General features: G+C 45.8%; 1 protein-coding gene across 2 annotated transcripts in view; it reads left to right on the forward strand.

The window, feature by feature from the left end:
• Window positions 1–2,092: 2,092 nt before the first annotated feature.
• Window positions 2,093–21,618, forward strand: part of RAB37 (RAB37, member RAS oncogene family) — a 70,943-nt gene continuing 51,417 nt past the window's right edge. For both annotated transcript variants that reach the window (XM_059998248.1, XM_059998249.1), the window contains exon 1: window positions 2,093–2,388. In XM_059998248.1, coding sequence (XP_059854231.1) covers window positions 2,317–2,388 — 72 coding nt within the window. In that variant the 5' untranslated portion in view covers window positions 2,093–2,316. The remainder of the gene's footprint in view (window positions 2,389–21,618) is intronic.

The raw sequence follows: 21,618 nt of genomic DNA on the forward strand, positions 1-21,618 counted from the left end.
CCATTCTCTACACAATAGCCAGAGTAGTATCTTTAAAACTCAAATCTGGCCACGTCACTTCCCTATTTAAAGTCCTTCCATGGTTTGAATTGCTTAGAATAAAGTCCAAAACCTAGCCCACAGATATGGTCCTTACCTCTCTAGGGTTGTCTCCCATCATTTTTCTCCCCTCCTTTTCTGGACTCCAGACAGACTGGCTTTTTTTTTCAGCTCCTGACCACCGTGAAGTTTTTTCACATGCTGATCAATGTGCCTAGAGACACACCACCACTTCCTTCACCTGACAGATGCCCACTCTTCCTCTCAGCTTAAACATCATTTCTCAGGGAAGTCTTCCGTCATCAACTCCAGATCAGTTCAGATCCTCCATTATGTGCTCTTCATAAGCCTTGAGCAAACAGATGAAATCATGTTTATGAACCTTCAGCACTCAGAACCAGACCCCAAGAAGTGGTGACCCTTCCCAGGAATGTAAAGTTCAGGGCTAAGCAGCTGTTGGCTTCTGGAACCTTCTTAACTACAGTAGTCATGGATGGTGAGGAAGCTCAGGGAAAAGTTATGATGAGAGTTTCTTTTAAGCTGTTGACCCTTAAATTTTTTTTGAATAGACAACTTTGAAAACGTAACGAAATCTATGAGACTTCTCTCCATAAAAATCCACATAAGCAAAACTTTTCATAACATTGTTCCAGCAAACAATGTTTCACAGTTACCTAAAGTCCATCTGTTCACCTCAGGTTAAGAACCCCAACCACAGGACTACTGAGAATGTCATACATACAAACACAGTTTCCCTGGCTTTGTTCATTTAACTAATACTTATTGAGTATCTATAGTATAGAGATTCTAGTAATACTACCACCTGGTAAGTAAAAGTTGTTTTACAGGTTAAAAAGAAAGTAAGATGTTCACATAATTGTCTCACTTACTCCTCACAAAAACCCAATGAGGTAGGCACACATAGCTCTAGCAATTTTACAGATGAGAAAATGTTAGCAATCCCAGAGAACTTAAGTGATTGGTTAAAGCTACCAGGCCAGAAAAGGAACTGAAGCCCAGAAGTAAATGCACCCTTTGAAACTTAGGCCTGGCCCTTTCCCTCCATATTAATATTGACTCTAGAGGCCAGTGGTGATAGGACTTGTGTCTAATGAGGTAGCTGCCTGCTGAATGCCAAGGTCATCATATTAGGAAAACCTCTGAGACCACAGTCTCAGCTCCCAGTTCCCATGGTGGTCATCTTCATGCTCACCTTTCCCAGTGGTAACACAACTCTGCAAATTGGTGGTCCCAGCAGCAGGACTCTCCTGGTGTTTAGGGGAGGTAGACAGAGCTCCCATCCCCTTGCCCAGAGAGCACAACGGCTAACATTTTTTTGAGTTCCTAATATACGTCAGGTACCGTACCAGGCTCTTTACATAAATAAACTCATTAAATCCTCAGAACAACACCATGGTGTAGGTACTATTATTATTTCCATTTTGTGGACACTTAGGGGAGGTTAAGTAACTTGCCCAAGGTTACACAACTTATAATTTTCAGAGACATGATTTGAACTCTGGAGGCTGTGCTCTTAACCAAACAACCCTTCTGCCTTTCCCAAGACAATTGTTCTTAACTTTGCGGGGGGGGGGGGGGACATATGCATCCTAGAGAGTGTAATTTAAGCTCTGGACCCTCCCTCTAGGAAAATGCAGTTAAGCAAAATTTTGAAAAATATTTCAGAAACATCAGGGACCCCTCTGGGTCATCATCTGTCGACCTCATACATACTGGAGGGAACTGTCCAGAGACCAAAAGAGAGGTGGCTCCAGCGCCGCAGGGCTTTGCCTCTGCAACCGCGGGAGGAGAGTTGAGCGGCGTGGTGTGACGGGCATGCTCGGTCACTAAGAATCAGGGACGGTGAGCTCCCGGGACCGCAATACCCTGAGAACGCAGCTGGGTCGCTGAGGCTCCGGAATCCGGTAGCTGAATGAGATACGCACGGGCCACCGGCTAGATTGAAATCTTGCGTCCCTCCCAGCATCCTGGAGTCACGAGACAGGGGACTAGGACAGAACTCTGGTCCCAGGCGCGCAGGGACTGTATCGCTGTTCCTGGTGCTGAAACGCCGCGGTTGCCGAGGGCAGCAGCCGCCTGCTCTCAGGGTACCGCGCCGCAGCGGCTGCGGGAGCTGTCCAGTGCTGAACCGGATGCGGCCCGGTCCGCGGGGCTTAGACCCGAGCCGGCTGCACAGCGCAGAGCCCAGACAGAGCTTCTGGGAGCACTGACTGCAGAGCGCTGGGAGAGTGGGGAGCAGCGGGCTGCAAGGCAGGCATGGATCTGCAGAGACTCGACTCCTACCAGGGGGGAGCTGGCCCTGACTTCCATGAACACGTCCTGTATAAGGTAAGGATCTCTAGTCCCCCGCCCCCATCTCAATTCTGGGAGAGGGTGCCGTCACCAGTTCTCTCTGTTCCCCTCGCTTTGCTTTGGAACTTAAAGAGAAACTAGCCTGTGTCTGTGAGCCTAGAGAACGCTTTCTGCGTGATCCTGTTTGCTGCTCAAAACAGATGCTTGAACGCGGGGGAGGGGCCGCCCCCAGTGGTTCAGAAGATCAGGAGCTTGGCTCATGCATTTAAATCACCTGTGTCCCTTTCTCACTCACTCTTCCTGCCTCTCAGCCCTGTGAACCTCGAGCACCTTTGCCCTCCGTTAACCCTTGTGGGAGGCTACATTTGTCCTCCCACCCTTACCTCACAAGCTCTGGACCCGGTAAGTCTGGTAGCTGTGGTCAAATATCTGAATTCCTGGCCAACTTGGCTGAGACTAAACATAGAAATGATCTGCAGCAGAAATAAACTGTTGTTTTCAATCCAGATTCCCTTGTGCCTTCAGAAAGCTGCCCTCCAGCCATGACTCACTCATAACCTCCTGAAAGTGTTTGTGTACTTCATCGCTCACGCTCATCCCTCGCTTCCCTCATTCAAGTTTTTTTAGACAACTAAGTCATCAGTAACATAACTAGATTATAACTAAATTATCAATAATGTAAATTATCAAAAACGTCCTCTTGAAGTGATTGTTGGGGAAAAGTAGCAGCTTCTCTCTAGGCAGCACTTACGGATCCAACACCCATCACTCTGAAGCATCAGAACCTTATATTTGCCATAAGAAGTCGTTATTATACCTCATCCCTTTCTCTGCCCTCCTCATTCAGCCCTTATATTTCCCACTTTGCTAATACCAGTTTATCTATTAGTCTCCTGAAAGGCTGTACGTGCTCCTATAAGTGGAGATGTTTTAAAATCAAAGTATCCCTCTGAAAATTCCATGAACGTAAGCTTCGAAGTCATTGCATCCACTTTGGTCCCCTATTATACAGTTGACATCTGAGGAAACTCAAATCCGGAGAGGCAAAGTGACTTGTTCAAGAAAATAAGACCAGGGATTATGATTCAAAGCCTAATATTCCTTTCCCTCTACAAGTTTGGTCCATAGACCAGCAGCGTTGGCATTACCTCAGAGCTTGTTAGAAATGACATCTCAAGCTCCACCCCAGACCTGCTGAATCTGAATCTGTGTTTTAACACGATCCCTGGAAAATAAATATGCACATTAAAGTTTCAGAAACACAGCCGTGTGCCACACTGGCTATTTCTGACACAAATTGCAGAAAACCGCACACTAAGGGAAGTGGGCTATAGATTTGAAGAGCCCAGTGACTTCTCCCTCCAGGTCCCTAAGCCCCTAGGGTACAGAGAAGGAGAAAAGTGTGTAACTTCCCCAGTCAGGAAGTTTAAAAACCACTACAGTTTGAAGTAAACTAGAATAAGATCTGTGTTCTTTGAGGTGGTGAATCTAGCCTCAGTAGAAAATGCATGCAAACAGAAGGGAACATAATTACAAATCAATTACAAAAGCATCCTGCTGACTAGATACATGGGTCTCTCCAAGTTTAAACCATCTTATAAAGATATAAATATTCATTTTAAAAGCTTTAAGATTTGGTGGTCAAAGATTTAAAATTATTGATCAAGTGTGGGCTTTCCCACCTCAATTACCCACGCATGAAATGCAGGATGTAGCCCATGAGAACTTTCACTTCCTTTGGGTTTATTGATTACCAAATTGGAAGAGAGCCTTTTCCTACGAGTTCCAGTATATTTGAAGACGGGTGTCTACTCACCACTAGTAAATACTCAATATCTTCAGCTTGGTTGTAAGCATCTTGAGAGCAGAAGCTGGCCTTAAACCTTCTGTGATGCTCAACAGAGTAACATATATGTGTAGCAATTTTCCTTTTCCTATAATACTGGTCACCTCGTCCTAATATTATTTTATTTTTGTACAAGACTTTTTATTATGATACGCTTAGAAACCTTTTTGTAAAGGGGCAAGGTATCAACATATTTGTATTTTTTTAATTAATTTATTTTGTTTATTTATTTTTGGCTGTGTTGGGTCTTCGTTGCTGCGTGCAGGATTTCTCTAGTTGTGGTGAGCGGGGGCTACTCTTTGTTGCAGTGCACAGGCTTCTCATTGTGGTGGTTTCTCTTGTTGTGGAGCACGGGCTCTAGGCGCGCGGGCTTCAGTAGCTGTGGCTCGCGGGCTCTAGAGCACAGGCTCAGTAGTTGTGGCACACGGCCCCAGATGCTCCGCGGCACGTGGGATCTTCCCGGACCAGAGCTCAAACCCGTGTCCCCTGAATTGGCAAGCAGATTCTCAACCACTGTGCCACCAGGGAAGCCCCTGGAGGGGACATTAGTCTTTAGATCAAACATTGCTCATGGGTCATGTATACATTATAATGCTTACTGTATACGTTTCACTTGATAAAGCTAATTACATCACATTATTTGTGAATATCCAAATTTTAAAAAGTCTTAAAATTAAAATGGCAGTGTGATACAACCAGCATATAATATTGATCCACACAGAGTCTGATGCCTTATTCCTTGTTTTCCTTCTTTCTTTTATCTTCCCACTGAATCAAAGCCTCAAATTACCTAGATTTCCATCTGATAGTCTGATTAAATTAATTGAAACTCAGATTTGAATTAATGATAGATCAATAATCTTACTAATTTTCCCAAAACTATAAAAGATCTCCAGTTGACAGAGTAAGAAATGATGATTTTCCCGGCATAACTCCAGGCATTCTTCTTAATCCATAAAATGGCAGGCATGTCCTTCTCCTTCCTTCCCTATATATCGAGTAAACCTGCTAGCATTGGAGGGTCTTCTGCAGAGGCGGGGGGTGGCCGTGGCTCACTGTGAGGACAAGGACACTGGCAGCAGAAGTTCTGGACATATTTGTATTATTTTTAAATGTGCTGTGTAATAGAGTCCAGGGAATCCTGATGATTAATTAGAACACATTGACCATGGGAGGCAGGGCTCCCCTCCAACATTAGTTGCTAGGAAGGATTTTTTAATTAAACATTTTGTTGAAGTATAACAAACACAAGAAAAGCCCAAATCATGTGTATACCCTGATGGGGTATAACCTGATGGGTTATCACAAAGAGAGCCGCTCTGTGCAACCACTATCAAAATAAAGGTAGACCCTTACCAGCTTCCCAGAAACCACACCCCACATACCCCCTTCCACATACACTTCCTATTCTCCTCCCCAGAGGTCACCTTTATAGACGGGGAAGTGTTATTTAATGTTTTGACAGGGCAATCAGATTTTACGTAGGATCGTCTTAGAAACCTGCCAGAAAAGAGGTATTGCTGTATGATGGAGAGAAACCCCAGGCTTGTATTCAGACCTTGATGTGACTTTGAATGGCATCTGTGAGCCTTTCTTTTCTTATCTATAAAATAGGAATAGTAATACCTGGCTTATTGGGGTTTTTTGAGTGAAAATGTTAGATAACATAATGTAATTTCTTTCTTTCTTTCTTTCTTTCTTTCTTTCTTGGGTGTATAGGAAACATTCAATAAATGGTTGTTATTAGGACACACATCTTGAGCTCCAGCACAACTTCAATAGGTGTCGCATTGGGTCTCACCTAAAATAATGAAGCTTTGTGAGAAGAGCAGCAACTTCATATGCAGAAACACACACATATTTCACAGGCACAATCCCATGGGATTAAGCTCACACACCCACCTACACAAAAATCATGACTGTGTGAACCTTGCCACCCTGAGTTCCTAAGTTGAATAGCTCTTTTCTCTGGGAGGTGAGACATGGGGTGCAATGAAAAACTTCACTTATCTGGAAAACATACACCAAGTATCATCAACCTTGGATAGCACTTGCACTTTAGCTCATCCCGAGAGGTGGAGGCTGACCCAAATGAGCCTGAGTAACTCTTAGAATATCCTCTGAGTGTGGGCTGGAAGCTGGGAACTGTCTGGAAACACTGAGTCCATCCATGACATGCTTGGAGTTTTTAAATAGAGTCGCTGATGTTCTCACCAATCTGAATATTTGATGCAACTAAATAATTTAAAACATGTGAACAACCTTGCTGCTCTTTCCCTTAGAGTGCTCCCAGCCCTCTTTCACTGCCAGTACGATCTCATGAGCTATCAGAGGCAATGATGGGAGTTAGGGGCTCAGAAACACTCCGTGGTGGGTTCTTGCTGTGTCAGGTCCTGACTGTGAATTCTGAGCAAATGAAGTACAGAATGGGGGCAGCTTTTGCCCCAGATGCTAGTGAATCAGGACAAAGTGAGTTCAATAGCTCACTTCCTGGACTTCCCTGGCGGTCCAGTGGTTAAGACTTGGCGTTTTCACTGCAGGAGACACAGGTGCAATCCCTGGTCAGGGAACTAAGATCCCGCAGGCCACGTGGTGCAGGCCCCCACCCCCGCAAAAAAAAAAAAAAAAAGGAGCTCACTTCCTAACTCATCCTCCCCAGTGCTGTGATGAACACCCTCATGCTAATCTTGTTCCAAGAGGAGCAAATAATTACTAAGTTAAAGTCAGTCTCTTCTATCGAAACTCAGAAAAACCAGCAACCAGGGGGCATAAAGGCGTGGACGGTCCATCCATTCATCCAGGGCTTGGGCCTCACTGGAAAAAAGATGGAATCATTAGAGAGATAAGGATGAAAGTTCTCTGTCCTACAAGGATTCCCATGTCCTCTAACTCTGGTCACCTCCACTCCTCTCCCACCTCTCTTGTGCTTGTGTTTCATGTCCCTCTCCTACGGCTCATCTTGTATGTCTACCTCTTTCAATAGTCCATGTGCCTCATCTAGTCATTCAGCAAACATATACTGAGCATTTTCAAAGGGTAAGAAACTATGCTGAGCGTTATAAAGAACACACACGCACACGCACACCCCAAAAAAGTAGTTCCCACCTTCAGTAAGCTCATGGCCTGTAAAACATGGACACACGGCTTCCCTGGTGGCGCAGTGGTTGAGAGTCCGCCTGCCGATGCAGGGGACGCGGGTTCGTGCCCCGGTCCGGGAAGATCCCACATGCCGTGGAGCGGCTGGGCCCGTGAGCCATGGCCGCTGAGCCTGCGCGTCCGGAGCCTGTGTTCCGCGATGGGAGAGGGCCCGTGTACCGCAAAAACAAAAACAAAAACAAAAAAAAACATGCACACAAATTGCTATAATACTGTATAGAGTCTCAGATGGGCCCTGATCAAGGTACAGGAAGATACAGTGAGATAACTCAGAAAGAAATGGTCACTTCTGACCTCAATTTGAGGCCTCTCTCTCATGGCCTCTGCTTGAGACTTAATATCTGAAACAGGCAAAGTTCCATACACCAGCCAGCCTCCCTCCCACAAGGCTGTCACCCACTGATCCTAGAGAAGGGTCTGGGTTCAGTGGTATTGTTATTCCTCGCCAGAAGATTTTACCAGAGAAAGACAAATCAACCAGCAAGAGGCCATACCAGCTATTCTTTCTCCCTCTACCATTCTTTATCCCTCAAGAGCACTTTTCTTCCATTAAACAATATTAATGAGGGACTTCCCTGGTGGTCCAGGTGCTAAGACTCTGAGCTCCCAATGCAGGGAGCCTGGGTTCGATCCCTGGTCAAGGAACTAGATCCCACATGCTGCAACTAAGAGTTCGCATGCCGCAACTAAAAGATCCCTCATGCTGCAAGGAAGATGGAAGATCCTACGTGCCACAACTAAGACCCAGCGCAGCCAAATAATTAAATAAATATTTTTTAAAAAACAATGTTAATGAAACACAAATTTGTGGTCAAAGAATCCGATTCCACAGAAAATCCATGCCCTGTAGGTGAAGAGATTTTAGTCTCAAAGTGAGTTCATCAATACGTCAATATCATAGTACCTCAATAAAGTGGGTTATTTTCTAAAAAAGGAAAAAGAGAGAGAAAAGAAGAAGAGGAGGCGAGGAGGAGGAGATGCAGGAGGAAGAAGCAAAAGAAAAAAATATACAGGGTTTCCCTGGTGGCGCAGTGGTTGAGAATCCACCTGCCGAGGCAGGGGACGCGGGTTCGTGCCCCGGTCCGGGAAGATCCCACATGCTGCGGAGCAGCTGGGCCAGTGAGCCACAGCTGCTGAGCCTGTGCTCTAGAGCCCGTGAGCCACAACTACTGAAGCCTGCGGACCTAGAGCCCGTGCTCCGCAACAAGAGAAGCCACCACAAAAAGAAGCCCGCGCACCGCAACAAAGAGTAGCCCCCGCTCGCCGCAACTAGAGAAAGCCCACGCGCAGCAACAAAGACCAAACGCAGCCAAAAATAAATAAATAAGAAAATTTATTTTTTTAAAAAAGTTTTTAATTAAAAAAAAAAAGAAAGAAATATATAAAAGGAAAGTGTGAGAAGACTAGATCCAGTTCTTGCCAGATTTCTATCTTCAGCTCAGGAACAAACAAGAAAGCCAAGAAAGGTTAGCTGCTCCACTCCCTGTAGAATATTTCCATTTGCTTGTTTTCCTCCCTTGTCTGCTCTGGAGACTTTCGGATAAACAAATGTCTATGTTATATCATTAACAATCTCTGACCATCTGGGACTCCTTTGGCTAATTCATCAGTCCCGCCCAGATCCCAGCCAGCCAGCTAGCATGGGGAGTGATGCCAGCTGGTTCTCCTGCATAACCTTAGCAGGAAATGACCGTGACTCTGTCCAATGTCTCAAAGGCATTTTCCAAACTCTCAGGCTTCCCTCTCCAAGTACTCTTCCCTCTAATTTAGAGTTCCTGGGACCCTTTGTGAAGAAACTTCTGAAACTCACTAGTGTTGCTGTGCTAACGTTTCCCTCGTGAGGTGTTCTGGGAAAGGGCTACGCCTTCCTTCATCTTCAGGACAGGAAATCCAGCTTTGCTGGAAGTAAACAGCCAGAGGTGAGCATCAGGCTAGGGAATTGTGGAAATGGACATTTGAAGTGGCTCTAAGTTTATCCCAGCATGCTCCTTGTCTCTATCCTCCTCTCTCAGGCAAGAGAAACAATCCTTGGAGATTCCAAGTGAGAATGGAGATCACAGCTCCTTTGCTACCTAGCAGAGCTCAGGCAATGTACCTCCCCAGACGGAACAGCCCTGGACCATCCTCCCATCTGCCAAGCAGAGGAGGTTTTCTGGGGACAAATGAGAGAACTCCAAGACAGCAGCAGACAACAGATCTGTAAATCTTAACCCCTGAGTGCACCCATCAAAGCCTCCCCGACCTCACGCTGCTCGCGAAGTTAGCAAGGTCCTAAGCAGTGCAGTGAAAATAATAGAACCGTTGAAACAAGCAGAACTCAAAATTCCCCCAGCAAATGATTCTTACTTCCCTGACCTTGATGCCATAGTCTGCTCCCTCTCTTCTTGTTTGCATTTCTGATTAGCGGACAGTTTTTACCCATCAACATAAGGGTGTATTTTTAATAATTTGTGCTTATGTAAATGCCATAGGTGGTATGCTTTCAGGTGTCTTGAACCAAGTTGTGTTTAATCTCATATTTCCTTTTGTTTTCTAGTCCTCTGCCCACTGCTGCCAACAGCACACACACACACACACACACACACACACACACACACACACACGCGCGCGCGCGCGCACACACACACTCCTCTCACAAGCTATAGGCAGGGCCAGTGATGAGACGTTCTTATTCTTTGTCTCTTCTTTGGTTGTCACGAGCCTTTTAAAGGCCAAGCAAGAACGTTCCCTTTTCTTCCTCCCTCTGCCATTTGAGTTTTGCATCCACATCTCTGCTGGCAGCTCTGCTTTTTAAAAAGCGGCTCTGCCCTCCAGCAGAGCAATACCCCAAGGGGACAGTCAGGAATTGGCAACTACTTCTTCCAGCCCCTCCCAACTTCACAAGGAGAAGCCACTTAACCTCTGCGAGGGAATGAAGCTGCTGGTACGGGCTCAGCACAGAAGAGGCAGAGACCCCGTCCAGCTCCTCAGGATCCCCCTCCCTCTGTGGGAGCAGTGCCGAACCTTCTCTGTGCCCAGATTCTTCCCTCTTCTCTGGTCCCCTTCCCAGGTTTCATTAGGCTATGAACTAAGTATTAAATCATCTGCACTATAGTCTAGAGGGGCCCAGGAAGACTAACAATTGTTAATAATAAATGATAAAAATAAAGACAAATGGTTCATTTGTGGAGCATATAGTTTACAAAAAACTACAATGCAAATGCTGTGACACTTTACTCTTACCCCATGCTTTTTCCAGTAGCTGTTATTATTAATTCCATGTTATAAATAAGGAAATGCAAGCCAGATGGAAAAAAAAAACAGTTGCTTGCTCGAGGTTCACAGCAGGTAGGCATTATGGGAATTCCAACAATAACAGCAGAGCCTTACGTAGCACGTATGTGCCAGGCACCGTGCTAAGCACTTTATATCCTTCAGTCCTACAACAGCCCTATTTTTTTTTTAATGAATGTATTTATTTATTTTTGTCTGCGTTGGGTCTTCGTTGCTGTGCGTGGCTTTCTCTAGTTGCGGCGAGCAGGGGCTACTCTTCGTTGCAGTGCATGGGCTTCTCATCACGGTGGCTTCTCTTGTTGCAGAGCACGGGCTCTAGGCACACGGGCTTCAGTAGTTGTGGCGCGCGGGCTCAGTAGTTGTGGCGCATGAACTTAGTTGCTCCGCGGCATGTGGGATCTTCCCGGACCAGGGATCGAACCTGTGTCCCCTGCATTGGCAGGTGGGTTCTTAACCACGGAGCCACCAGGGAAGTCCCAACAACCCTATTTTAATCTCATTTTACAGATGAGTAGACTGAGGCACATAGACATTAAGAAACTTACCTAATGTCACCCAGCTAATAAGTGGCAGAGCCCAGATTCAAAGCCCAGCAAGCTGGAAATGCAAAGAGGTAGAATCGGGAGAGGGCAAAGGGTTTCTCCAAGGGGCTCACAGACGGTCATCACTTTATGGTGTCCCCAACTCTGCAGGATCAAAGATGAGTTTTGTTCACTCAGCCAAGGGTGGATCCATCTCAAAAAAGCATTAAAAATAAAAGCTAAAAAATGCAAAATAAAACAAAAAAGAGTGGAACCATATCTCCAGGCAGGCTTGTGTTAATCAAACTCACAAAACTGAGGTATTGTCCTAGATGCCAAGCCACATTATAATCAGGGGATGGTTTGCTAAGCATGAAATTCAGAAAAAAAAAAAAGAGAGAGAGAGATTTGGAGAACTCAGATGTTTAAAGATATCAGGCTGATATGGTTTGACGGCTGGCTACACTACAAGGACAGCCTCAATCTACAACCCCCTCTGCCCCTCCGACCCTCGGGTCCTCTCCACACTGACCTCTGCCTCCCTTGACTGTGTTTAACTGTGACTTCGGGCAGGTAGGCATTCTATTCTCCCCAGATACCCAGTTTCCAACACTCTTATAGGGACCACTTGCCTTTGAGTTTGAGAATGCCCTGGACTTGACCCGGTGATGGGGAGAGAAGAAGGTGGGGGAGGGATGCTTCCCCCAGCTGTCGTCCCACCACTCTGCCTCCATCTCGCTCAGGGCCCATGTCAGGGCCTTAGGGATATGGGTTTCAGGGGAGAGACCACGAAAGAGAAAAAAGGTGATTGCAGCCATTTCCTTATATCCCCCCACTGCCCCATTCCACATGCCCCCCTTGAAACTGGATATCTCTGGTTGAGAATCTTGAGAATCAGCAAACGTCTGCCGGATGCCATGTGTCCCTGAGGGTCCAGGCACAAGACCCATTCCCCACCCCAAGGAGCTGAGTCTGGCAGGCTGGGTGGCTTAGCTGGCTGGCACAGAGGACTCAGGCCACATCTGACTGTAGCCCATGTTGACACATGGACATCAGTGCCCATGAAGACTTCTCAGAAGTCAGAGACCTCTCGTCTCACACGGTGGGAAGCAGGGGACCAGGTCAGATACCTGCAGCTCTCTCAGGCTGTCAAGTTCTGGATCCTGACTCAGCCACTGATCCGAAAGGCTGTAAACTCCACAGCCCCAGGAAAGGGCCCCACCTCTGAAGGCCAGAATGGCTCTGGGCACCCAAGACAGGGATCCCTTCAAATCCACGTCCAAAAAAGGAAGGCGTTTGTTCTGTGAAGTGCCCAGAGCAAAGATCCGTGGCCCAAGCATGGCAGAGTCAGATTCAGAGAAACAAAGCTGGTACCCCTCCCTCAGCGTCGCTAAAGATCTGATCCAAAAAAACATCCAAACTCAACAATGCCAGGGCCCTTTTTTGTTTATTTTTTTTTATTATTATTTTTTTTTTGCGGTACGCGGGCCTCTCACCGTTGTGGCCTCTCCCGTTGCGGAGCACAGGCTCCGGACGCGCAGGCTCAGCGGCCGTGGCTCACAGGCCCCGCCGCTCCGCGGCATGTGGGATCTTCCCGGACCGGGGCACGAACCCGCGTCCCCTGCATCGGCAGGCGGACTCTCAACCACTGCGCCACCAGGGAAGCCCCAGGGCCCTTTTTTGATTTGGATTATTTTATTTATTTTTCTTGTCTGATTGTTCTGTAATAATTGTCTGATTGTTCTAGCTGCAACTTACAGTACTGTGTTGGATGAAAGTGACACAAGTGGCAAAAAAAAAAAAAGGCCAGGGCCCTGACCCCTTAGGATGACAAGTTGATGCATGAAGAGAGGGTTTAGAAAGAGAGAAGTGAGAGGCCAGGTGAGCTCTGGGGTCATGCCCTCCAAGACCTTCACTCTGCCCTGTCTATGCCTGAAAAGCCAGGTCTCCCCCAGACATCACAGACACCACAAACACGTGAGAAGGACACACAGAGTAGTCCCGGACCACCTCTTGTCCTGTCCACTTTCTTCTCATCTACACCCTGCTCTGTTCACCCCTGTCCTGTCCACCAACTATCCTGCCCACTAACTGCCCTGTCTGCCACCTGCTCCATCCAACACTTGGTGTTTTCACTGATTTTCTTAGAGCAGGAGACAGCTCGTTAGCAATAAAAGAGAACTGGGCTCAGGGTGTTGTCCTGGCTCTGCATCAGCTGACTGACCTTCCCTGGTCGTTCCATTCAAAAGCCCTTTGCAGTCTGCAGAGCAGTTGCACATATGTTGTCACATTTGATTTCCACAGCACGAAGCATGAGCAGCACTGACATTATTACTGCCTGTGAAAGGGGAGCTCTGTGGTCAGGACCCTTTTGATTGCCAGTGACAGAACCAACTCAAACCATCTTAAGCCAAAAAGAGAATTCACTGGCGAGCCTGGTGTTGCTACTGACATCCGGCTCGGTTGGATCTGGGGACTCAGACAATGGCACCAGCAGCCTCGCTCTCTCTGTCCCTCAACATTCTTCCCTCTGGTTCAGCTTTAATTACAACTTCCTCCTGGGGTCACATGGTTGCCAGCAGCTCCAGGGTCACATCCTCCCAGCTCCCTGTTTCAACTAAAGTCCTGGATCTAATGCTCATTGGGCTGAGATAGGTCACGTGTCCACCCCGAAGGTGGAGTCTGTCCTGCCCATTCCCTGTCAATGGAGAGTGGAAGAGAGCCATTTCCAAGGAAAATGGGGGTGATGTAAGCTGTGGGCTCGCCATGCAATGACGGATGTCCCTATGGCAATCTCAGAGGAGGTTGGGTAACAGTGTCTTTTAAATGTTTCAGTGAGAAGTGATTGACAAAGAAATGAACTGAACTTGCCACTCTCCCATCTAAATTGGGCTAGTTGTGTCCCGCTCACGGTGTCACTTAAGACTGACTAATCCAACTTAGTTTCTTAGTAACCAGACCCAGGAAAGGAACTGATGTCACCCTATAAAGGGATTGGTTTACTGGGGCTGTGGAGCCAGACCTCACCCTGAGGCTGGGAGTAGATTTTCCTATGGAGGAAGATGACCCAACTTTCCACTTTCAATCACCCAAGGAGGAGGCAGATTGGGGTGGGGGAAGGGGGGCGGGGGTGAGGATGCAGGAGGTGAAGCTCAGGCTGGAATGAAGGAAAGTTCTCCCTCTTCATTTTGGGATCAGAATCAGGTGGTGTGAAGATGCCTGGATTGGACTCAGGAAGGCAGATGAGAAGTGAGACAGAAGCCTGCCCAGCAAGGCAAGTGTCATGAGTGTGCAACCTGGGCCCTACATTTGGAAGGGCTCCGTGATTGTTTTCATACTCTGCTGTCGCCATCTTGAGAGTATTAATTTTTGTATTTTGTGCTGAGACCCACAAAATATATAACCATTCCTACTGTCAAATAGGAAGCCCTGGAGGGTCTGAGCACAGGTCTCTGCAGTAGTTCTGAGCTATCCTTTGGGGCGTATCTCCTTTCTTTTGGCCTCACCCCACGCCTGGTTTCAGATGAGCTGGGAGGACCTAGAGAAGGGCTACCTTACGCTCTGGGCAGAGCGGCTGAGGAGTGAGTTGCACTCCTCCCCAGGGCCATCACTGTGTCAGCAGCGGTGGCCACTGGCAAAGAATGGCCCAGCCGCAGAGCAGTCTGCAAGGGCCGCGAGCAGGAAACCTGGCACGGAAGGCAGATCAGAGCATCCAGGGGCGGGTAAGCCAGGCCCCAGCCTCGGGCAGGCCCCTGGGGTTGAGTGGCTGCCACATAGGCCGGGGGAGAAGTAAATGAGGCTTGAGCACGGTGCTGGGCGAACAGTCAGCTTTTATTGGTGGCTGTTAGTCAGTAATGGGAGCCATTATTACTAATACATGTTTAATTACAAATTTGAGAAAAGCAAAGCAAAGCAAAAAGTTACCTGTGGTGCCACTGCTTCAAAACACCTTCCTTAAATAAAAGTGGAATCGCACTCTGAATATATCCATGTGTATGTATATGTGTGTGTATATATATGTGATGTGTGTATATGTATGTATGTGTGTGTATATATGTGATATGTGTGTATATATGTATATATGCATATGTGATATGTGTATATATGTATATACATATGTGATATATATGTGTGTGTATATATGTGATATATGTGTGTATGTACATATGTGATATGTGTGTGTATGTATCTGTGTGTATATACATATGTGATATATATATGTGTGTGTGTGTATCTCTGTGTGTGTGTGTGTGTGTGTGTGTATATATATATATATATAAAACAGGCATTTTGTCATCCACCTTTTTTTAATGACTACATGATATTCCATTGTATGGATACGTGAAAATTCATTGTTAATTCTGAAATTTTAAAGCTTAACAAAAGATACAGAGACTAACATAACAAAAAAGAAATGCCCATGTGCCCTCCATCCATATTAACTAAATGCTAACATTTTGCCTTTAAAAAAGCCTTAAAGAAGCTTTCTACTGGGTGTGTGGCTGTAGCTCCTGAGGGACCTTTCAGAGAGAGCTGGGGTCAGCTGGAAAGACATCAGTGGGGCCTACGCTATTACACACTGGGAACCAGAAGGTTACCTTGAGATCACAAACTAGAGGGTCTGTGGCACTTTGGTTAACCTCCATCTTGCAGAGGACTGAAAAGACCCTGAGACACATCTATGATTGTCCAAGGCCACCCAGCAAATAAATAAGAAAAAGACAGAACCCCGGAACTTCCCTGGTGGTCCAGTGGTTAAGACTCCATGCTTCCACTGTGGGGAGCACAGGTTCAATCCCTGGTTGGGGAACTAAGATCTCACATACCATGTGGTGGGGCCACAAAAAAAGAAAGAAAGAAAAAGGAAAGAAGGAAGGAAGGAAAGAAGGAAGAAGAAAGGAAAGGAAGGAAGGAAGGAAGGAAGGAGGAAGGAAGGAAGGAAGGAAGGAAGGAAGGAAGGAAGGAAGGAAGAAAGAAAGAAAGAAAGAAAGAAAGAAAGAAAGAAAGAAAGAAAGAAAGAAAGAAAGAAAGAAAGAAAGAAAGAAAGAAAGAGAGAAAGAAAGAGAGAAAGAAAGAAAAAGACAGAACCCCAACCCGGGGCGTCTGAACTCAGGCCCTGAGCTCCTCCCCATTATCATGCTGGCATGTCTCACCTTGGACCACCTGGGTCCACAGGAAACAAAAGCTTGCACTGGAAGCTGCCTCAAGCCCCTTCTGTTGCTGACCTCCCAAAATTCTAGTGCAGCCCTGGCAACTATCTCAGCCTAGCCCTGGACATACACTGAAGCACAGTCGATGCCAATGGGGGACACGAAGCAGATCCAAGACTCTGCCTCCAGAGCTGCCCAGACATCATTGGAAAGTAGGCCTGGGGCAGTGAGCCCCTGTTAATTGGGGCTCAAGAGCAATATTATCCCCTGGGAGTTTGCCTCCATCAAAACCTCACTGTGGGGGCTTCCCTGGTGGCGCAGTGGTTGGGGGTCCGCCTGCCGATGCAGGGGACGCGGGTTCGTGCCCCGGTCCGGGAAGATCCCACATGCCGCGGAGCGGCTGGGCCCGTGAGCCATGGCCGCTGAGCCTGCGCGTCCGGAGCCTGTGCTCCGCAACGGGAGAGGCCACAGCAGTGAGAGGCCCGCGTACCGCAAAAAAAAAACCAAAAAACCTCACTGTGACTGTCATATAGAGTGAAGTAAGTCAGAAAGAGAAAAACAAATATCATATATTAATGCATATATGTGGAACCTAAAAAAACGGTACAGATGAACCGGTTTGCAGGGCAGAAATAGAGACACAGACGTAGAGAACAAACATGTGGACACCAAGGGGGGAAAGTGGTAGCGGGGTGGGTCGGGGGGTGGGTCGGATGACTTGGGAGATTGGGATTGACATGTGTACACTAATATGTGTAAAATAGATGACTAATATGAACGTACTGTATAAAAAATAAATTAAATTAAATTAAAAAAAAAAACCCACTGCTGGGACTTCCCTGGCCGGTCCAGTGGTTAAGACTCCGAGGTTCCACTGTGGCGGGCACAGGTTCGATCCCTGGTCAAGAAAGTAAGATCCCACATGCTACACAGCACGCCCAAAACATATATATATTAAAAAAAAAACAATATGCGATAGATAAACAACAAGGACCTACTGTATAACACAGTGAACTGTATTCAATATCTTGTAATAACCTATAAGGAAAAGAATCTGAAAAACAATATATGTGTATATATATATATATATATATATATATATATATAAACTGAATCACACCTGAAATTAACACAACACTGTAAATCAACTATACTTCAATAAAAATTTAAAAATTAAAAAAATTAAAAATTTAAAATTTAAATTTTAAAATTTAAAAATTAAAAAAATTTAAAAATTAAAAAAAAATTTAAAAACCAACTGCAAGATAACAACCCCAGGAAAGAAAGCCAAGATTTACTGACACCAAGACAGCTCCAGGGAAGAGTCTCCTTTATTTTACCTCCACTTTCACATCTGTTCTCATGTCTCAGATATTTTCTGGTAAAATACTTCTCTGCTAGTTCTGCTTTCATTTGCCATCCAATAGACATCAGGGTGTTTCAGTGGGAGGACAGGGGTCTCTGGCGTCTAGTCCTTCTGCTTTTGTGGCTTATTACAAATCTTGCAAAGGCCTGTGAACTTTTGAAATGAGTACATCGTCTGAACTTTGCAGCTCCTCCCAATAACCAGAGGGCTGGTACTGGGAAGTGTGGCTAAGACCAAGGGTTGTGACCTGGTGCTTCCTTGTCACAGAAACCCTCACCATCCTTGAGAGAGGGGAGCATTCTGCATGGGGATGCCAGAAAGAAACTCAGTGTGTTTGCTCCCCCAGTGACAAACCCATCACCAGATCTTTAAAGAGCACATAGGCACAATTAAGCAATTGGCTTGCAGGTTTACTGGGGGAGAAAAGTCGTATTAATACAGGAAGAGTTGCATAGATTTGTTAACTTAGGATGAACGCTGCATAATGTAGACCAGCTATCTGATGGCTTTGGTAATTAACATGAAGGCAAGGAGAATAGGCCAAGTGTCGAGATGGGCCCTTAGAGCCACCGTAGGCAAGCAGCACATTCTTCCTTGGAAGAAAACAAAGACAAACAATGAGTGGGTGGCTTCAGTGGATTTGATAATGTTCTATTTCTTCATTAAGGTTGTGAACATGAGGTGTTTGCTTCCCTATCCTTTATAACATATCTGCATCCTATATAAACATATAGTATACACCAAATATTTTATAACTTCAGATGAAATAATTAATAAGCTCATAAAACACAGGATTGGGGATATCTGGGTTTGTGGCACTGCAGATGGAAAGGGTGATAGGGAGGATGTGGGAGGCTTCAGAAACTCCCCAGGATGGCATTTTTATTCTGGAACGTAGAGTAGGCATCCCTCCTTTCTGCTACGAGTGGATTTCCTACCACACAAGCATTCAGAATGTCTCTTCTCTATTTCTGACCCTTAGAAACAGAGTCTCACCCCTTCCTTAATTCTGAACCGCTCCTCAGAGGTTCAGTGGGTGGGTCACCCTTCCTTGATGCTAGAACCGCACCCCTTCAGGACAAGACCGCGTGAGTTTGCGATCGCAGTGGATTATTTGGGGGAGAGCTTATGCTGGGCGGGGGAATCTAAGTGATTAAAGGGGCCTTTCTCCCAACTGATATAGGATCACGGGGCCCTCATGTGTGAAAACCTTAGAGTTTCGATGAATAAGATTACTAGAAGGCTTTAGGGGGACACTAGACCACACGAGCTGGACCTAGAGGAGAGAATCCACGTCTAGAGAACAGTGTAGACAAGCTCTGTAGCTGCCAATCTTTAGCCCATATGTGAGCACCAGCCCTTGACAAAGTATCAATAAATTTGTAGGAGATTATATACACACACAACAGAAATCCATATTGGCATAAAGTCGCCAACTGTCCTTCTTGGGAAACACTGCCTATCATTCTGACTTGGGGAATGTCCTCTCTTTTACGAAACTATGGTCATAACAGATGGTTTAGTAGAAACTGTCTTAACCAACCCCTTTCTTAACCAACTTATTAGATCAACCAGCACCCTCCAATCTCTTGGTGAAACATACTATCTTTATGCTTGTGGCAATGGGCAGATTCTCTTGAAGATGCCCTCGCTTCTGCTCTCACCCGTTGAGGTATGTGTTTAACAAGAGTCAACGGCATTCAGGCCCAAACTTGTTTAGGCCGGTCAAACATGTTAATTATAATTATGCAATTTAATGAATTCATCCATAAACTAACCAATTAAGAGTGTAGACAGAAAGGATATTGACCAATGACAGGAAATGTAAACAAAGAGAACTGGTTATTTCTACAAAAACTAAATTGAATGCTGTAGAGCATGCCATTTTTTTTTTTTTTTTTTTAGAGCATGCCATTTTTTTTAAAAAAAAAAACATCAAATTAGGAATGAGGGAGAGGACTGTAAAATAGTCACAGTGAAAACATAAAAATGAAAAGAGGTTTTGCAATCAGATCGCGTCATAAGTATCCAGAATGTCTTGCTTCACGTTAGGGAAACTGGAACTAGAAACTCCAGGACGAGACAGTGTGTGTGATTTGTGCAGAAAAGGCAATGAGTCCCTCTTTCAGCAGACCCATCAGTGAAAAAGAGGCTTAGAGCTACGTCCAAATACTAGCAAATGATGACACATTTAGATATTTTGAGCCAAAGAAAGCATTTAGAGGAAGAATATATCTTTTGTGTGATTCCTTGATTTAACCAACTTTTCCAATGAACTGACCAATAACAATTTCAACTACATTGGGTAAGAATGCACCTACCTGATAAAATAAAAGGCTGACTACTATATCAGTCCCTCCTGATCTAAAAAATTGTTGATACATGAAATCAACAGATGTTAGCTGGCCCTTCCTGGCCATTCCTGCTAAAGGCCATGTATTTTGAAGATCGCCAGTGCAGTATATTTTTCTCCCTCAACTGACTCTCAAAAGGACTCTGTCCATAGAAAACGGACTTGTTTGCCAAGGGGGAGGGAGGGTGGGAGAGGGAAGGATTGGGAGTTTGGAACTAGCAGATGCAAACTATTATATATAGAAAGGGTAAACCACAAGGTCCTACTGTCTAGCACAGGGAACTATATTCAGTATCCTGTGATAAACCATAATGGAAAAGAATATTAAAAAAGAAGATATATATATATGTGTGTATATATAATATGTATAACTGAATCACTTTGTTGTCCAGCAGAAATCAACTACACTTCAATTTTTTTAAAAGGGCTCTGGGGCTTCCCTGGTGGCGCAGTGGTTGAGAGTCCGCCTGCCTATGCAGGGGACACGGGTTCGTGCCCCGGTCCGGGAAGATCCCACATGCCGCGGAGCGGCTGGGCCCGTGAGCCACGGCCGCTGAGCCTGCGCGTCCGGAGCCTGTGCTCTGCAACGGGAGAGGCCACAACAGTGAGAGGCCCGCGTACTGCAAAAATAAATAAATAAGAGAGAGAGAAAGGGCTCTGTCTTCTGAAAGCCAGCAGTATACACATAGTTCTCAACAGGAGACTATCCAAGCCCTCCAACTTTTATAAAGTGGAATCTTTAAATATTAATCATTCAAAAAGCAAAGGAGGGAAACCCCGGAAGCTTTAGTCAGGTTATAAATAATCGTGCACTCAACCAGAACTGAGTGGTTAAATCTCTCGGAGTTTGTCTTAACAGAATGTGCTTTCCTGGAAGGTGGTAAATGCCACCCTCACTCAGATCAGCAGAACCTTACCTGAACTTTCTCTCTCTTGCAGTAAAGGTGCCAGTCCACAGCCCAAAGTCTGCCTTAGCAGGGTCTCCGGAAACGGTTGAGACAACACCTAGATGCCGGTCATTATGAAACAATTTCCCTTCAAACCTCTTGCACATGTTTGCCTCCCTTCTCCCACCCTGACTACTTCCCCAGCGCTCTCAGGACTGAACAAATCGGGCTGGTTTCAGGGCAGAGTCCTGTAGTCACGACCCAAAACCTAAAGAACCTAAATGCCTCCCGTGAGGACCACCAGTCAGAAATCCGCCCCATCCAGCTATAGAACGGACTGGACAAATTTCACAAATATCATGGGCTGCTCAGCTACATCTCTGAGGACATGAGAAGGTCTCTTTTCAGACAGCCACCCATCCAGATGGCTGGGAGCTGGGATAAAAACATTATATCCCGCGATATATCTGGTAGACACTTTTTTAAAGCTTGCATGAGGCAATTAAAAGCGTGAATCAGAGTGAATCTGTCTTCTAGGCTGATTTACCTTCCCTCGGCTCAGCCGGGCGACCAGGACCTTCCACGTCCAGCCCGTATCCACCATGCAGACAAAGTCAGGGTGGGAGGGAAGTCCAAGAGGGAGGGGATATAGGTATACATATAGCTGATTCACTTCATTGTACAGCAGAAGCTAACACAACGTCGTGGAGCAAT

This window comes from Delphinus delphis, chromosome 19 (assembly GCF_949987515.2).
Source record: "Delphinus delphis chromosome 19, mDelDel1.2, whole genome shotgun sequence".
Taxonomy (NCBI): domain Eukaryota; kingdom Metazoa; phylum Chordata; class Mammalia; order Artiodactyla; family Delphinidae; genus Delphinus; species Delphinus delphis.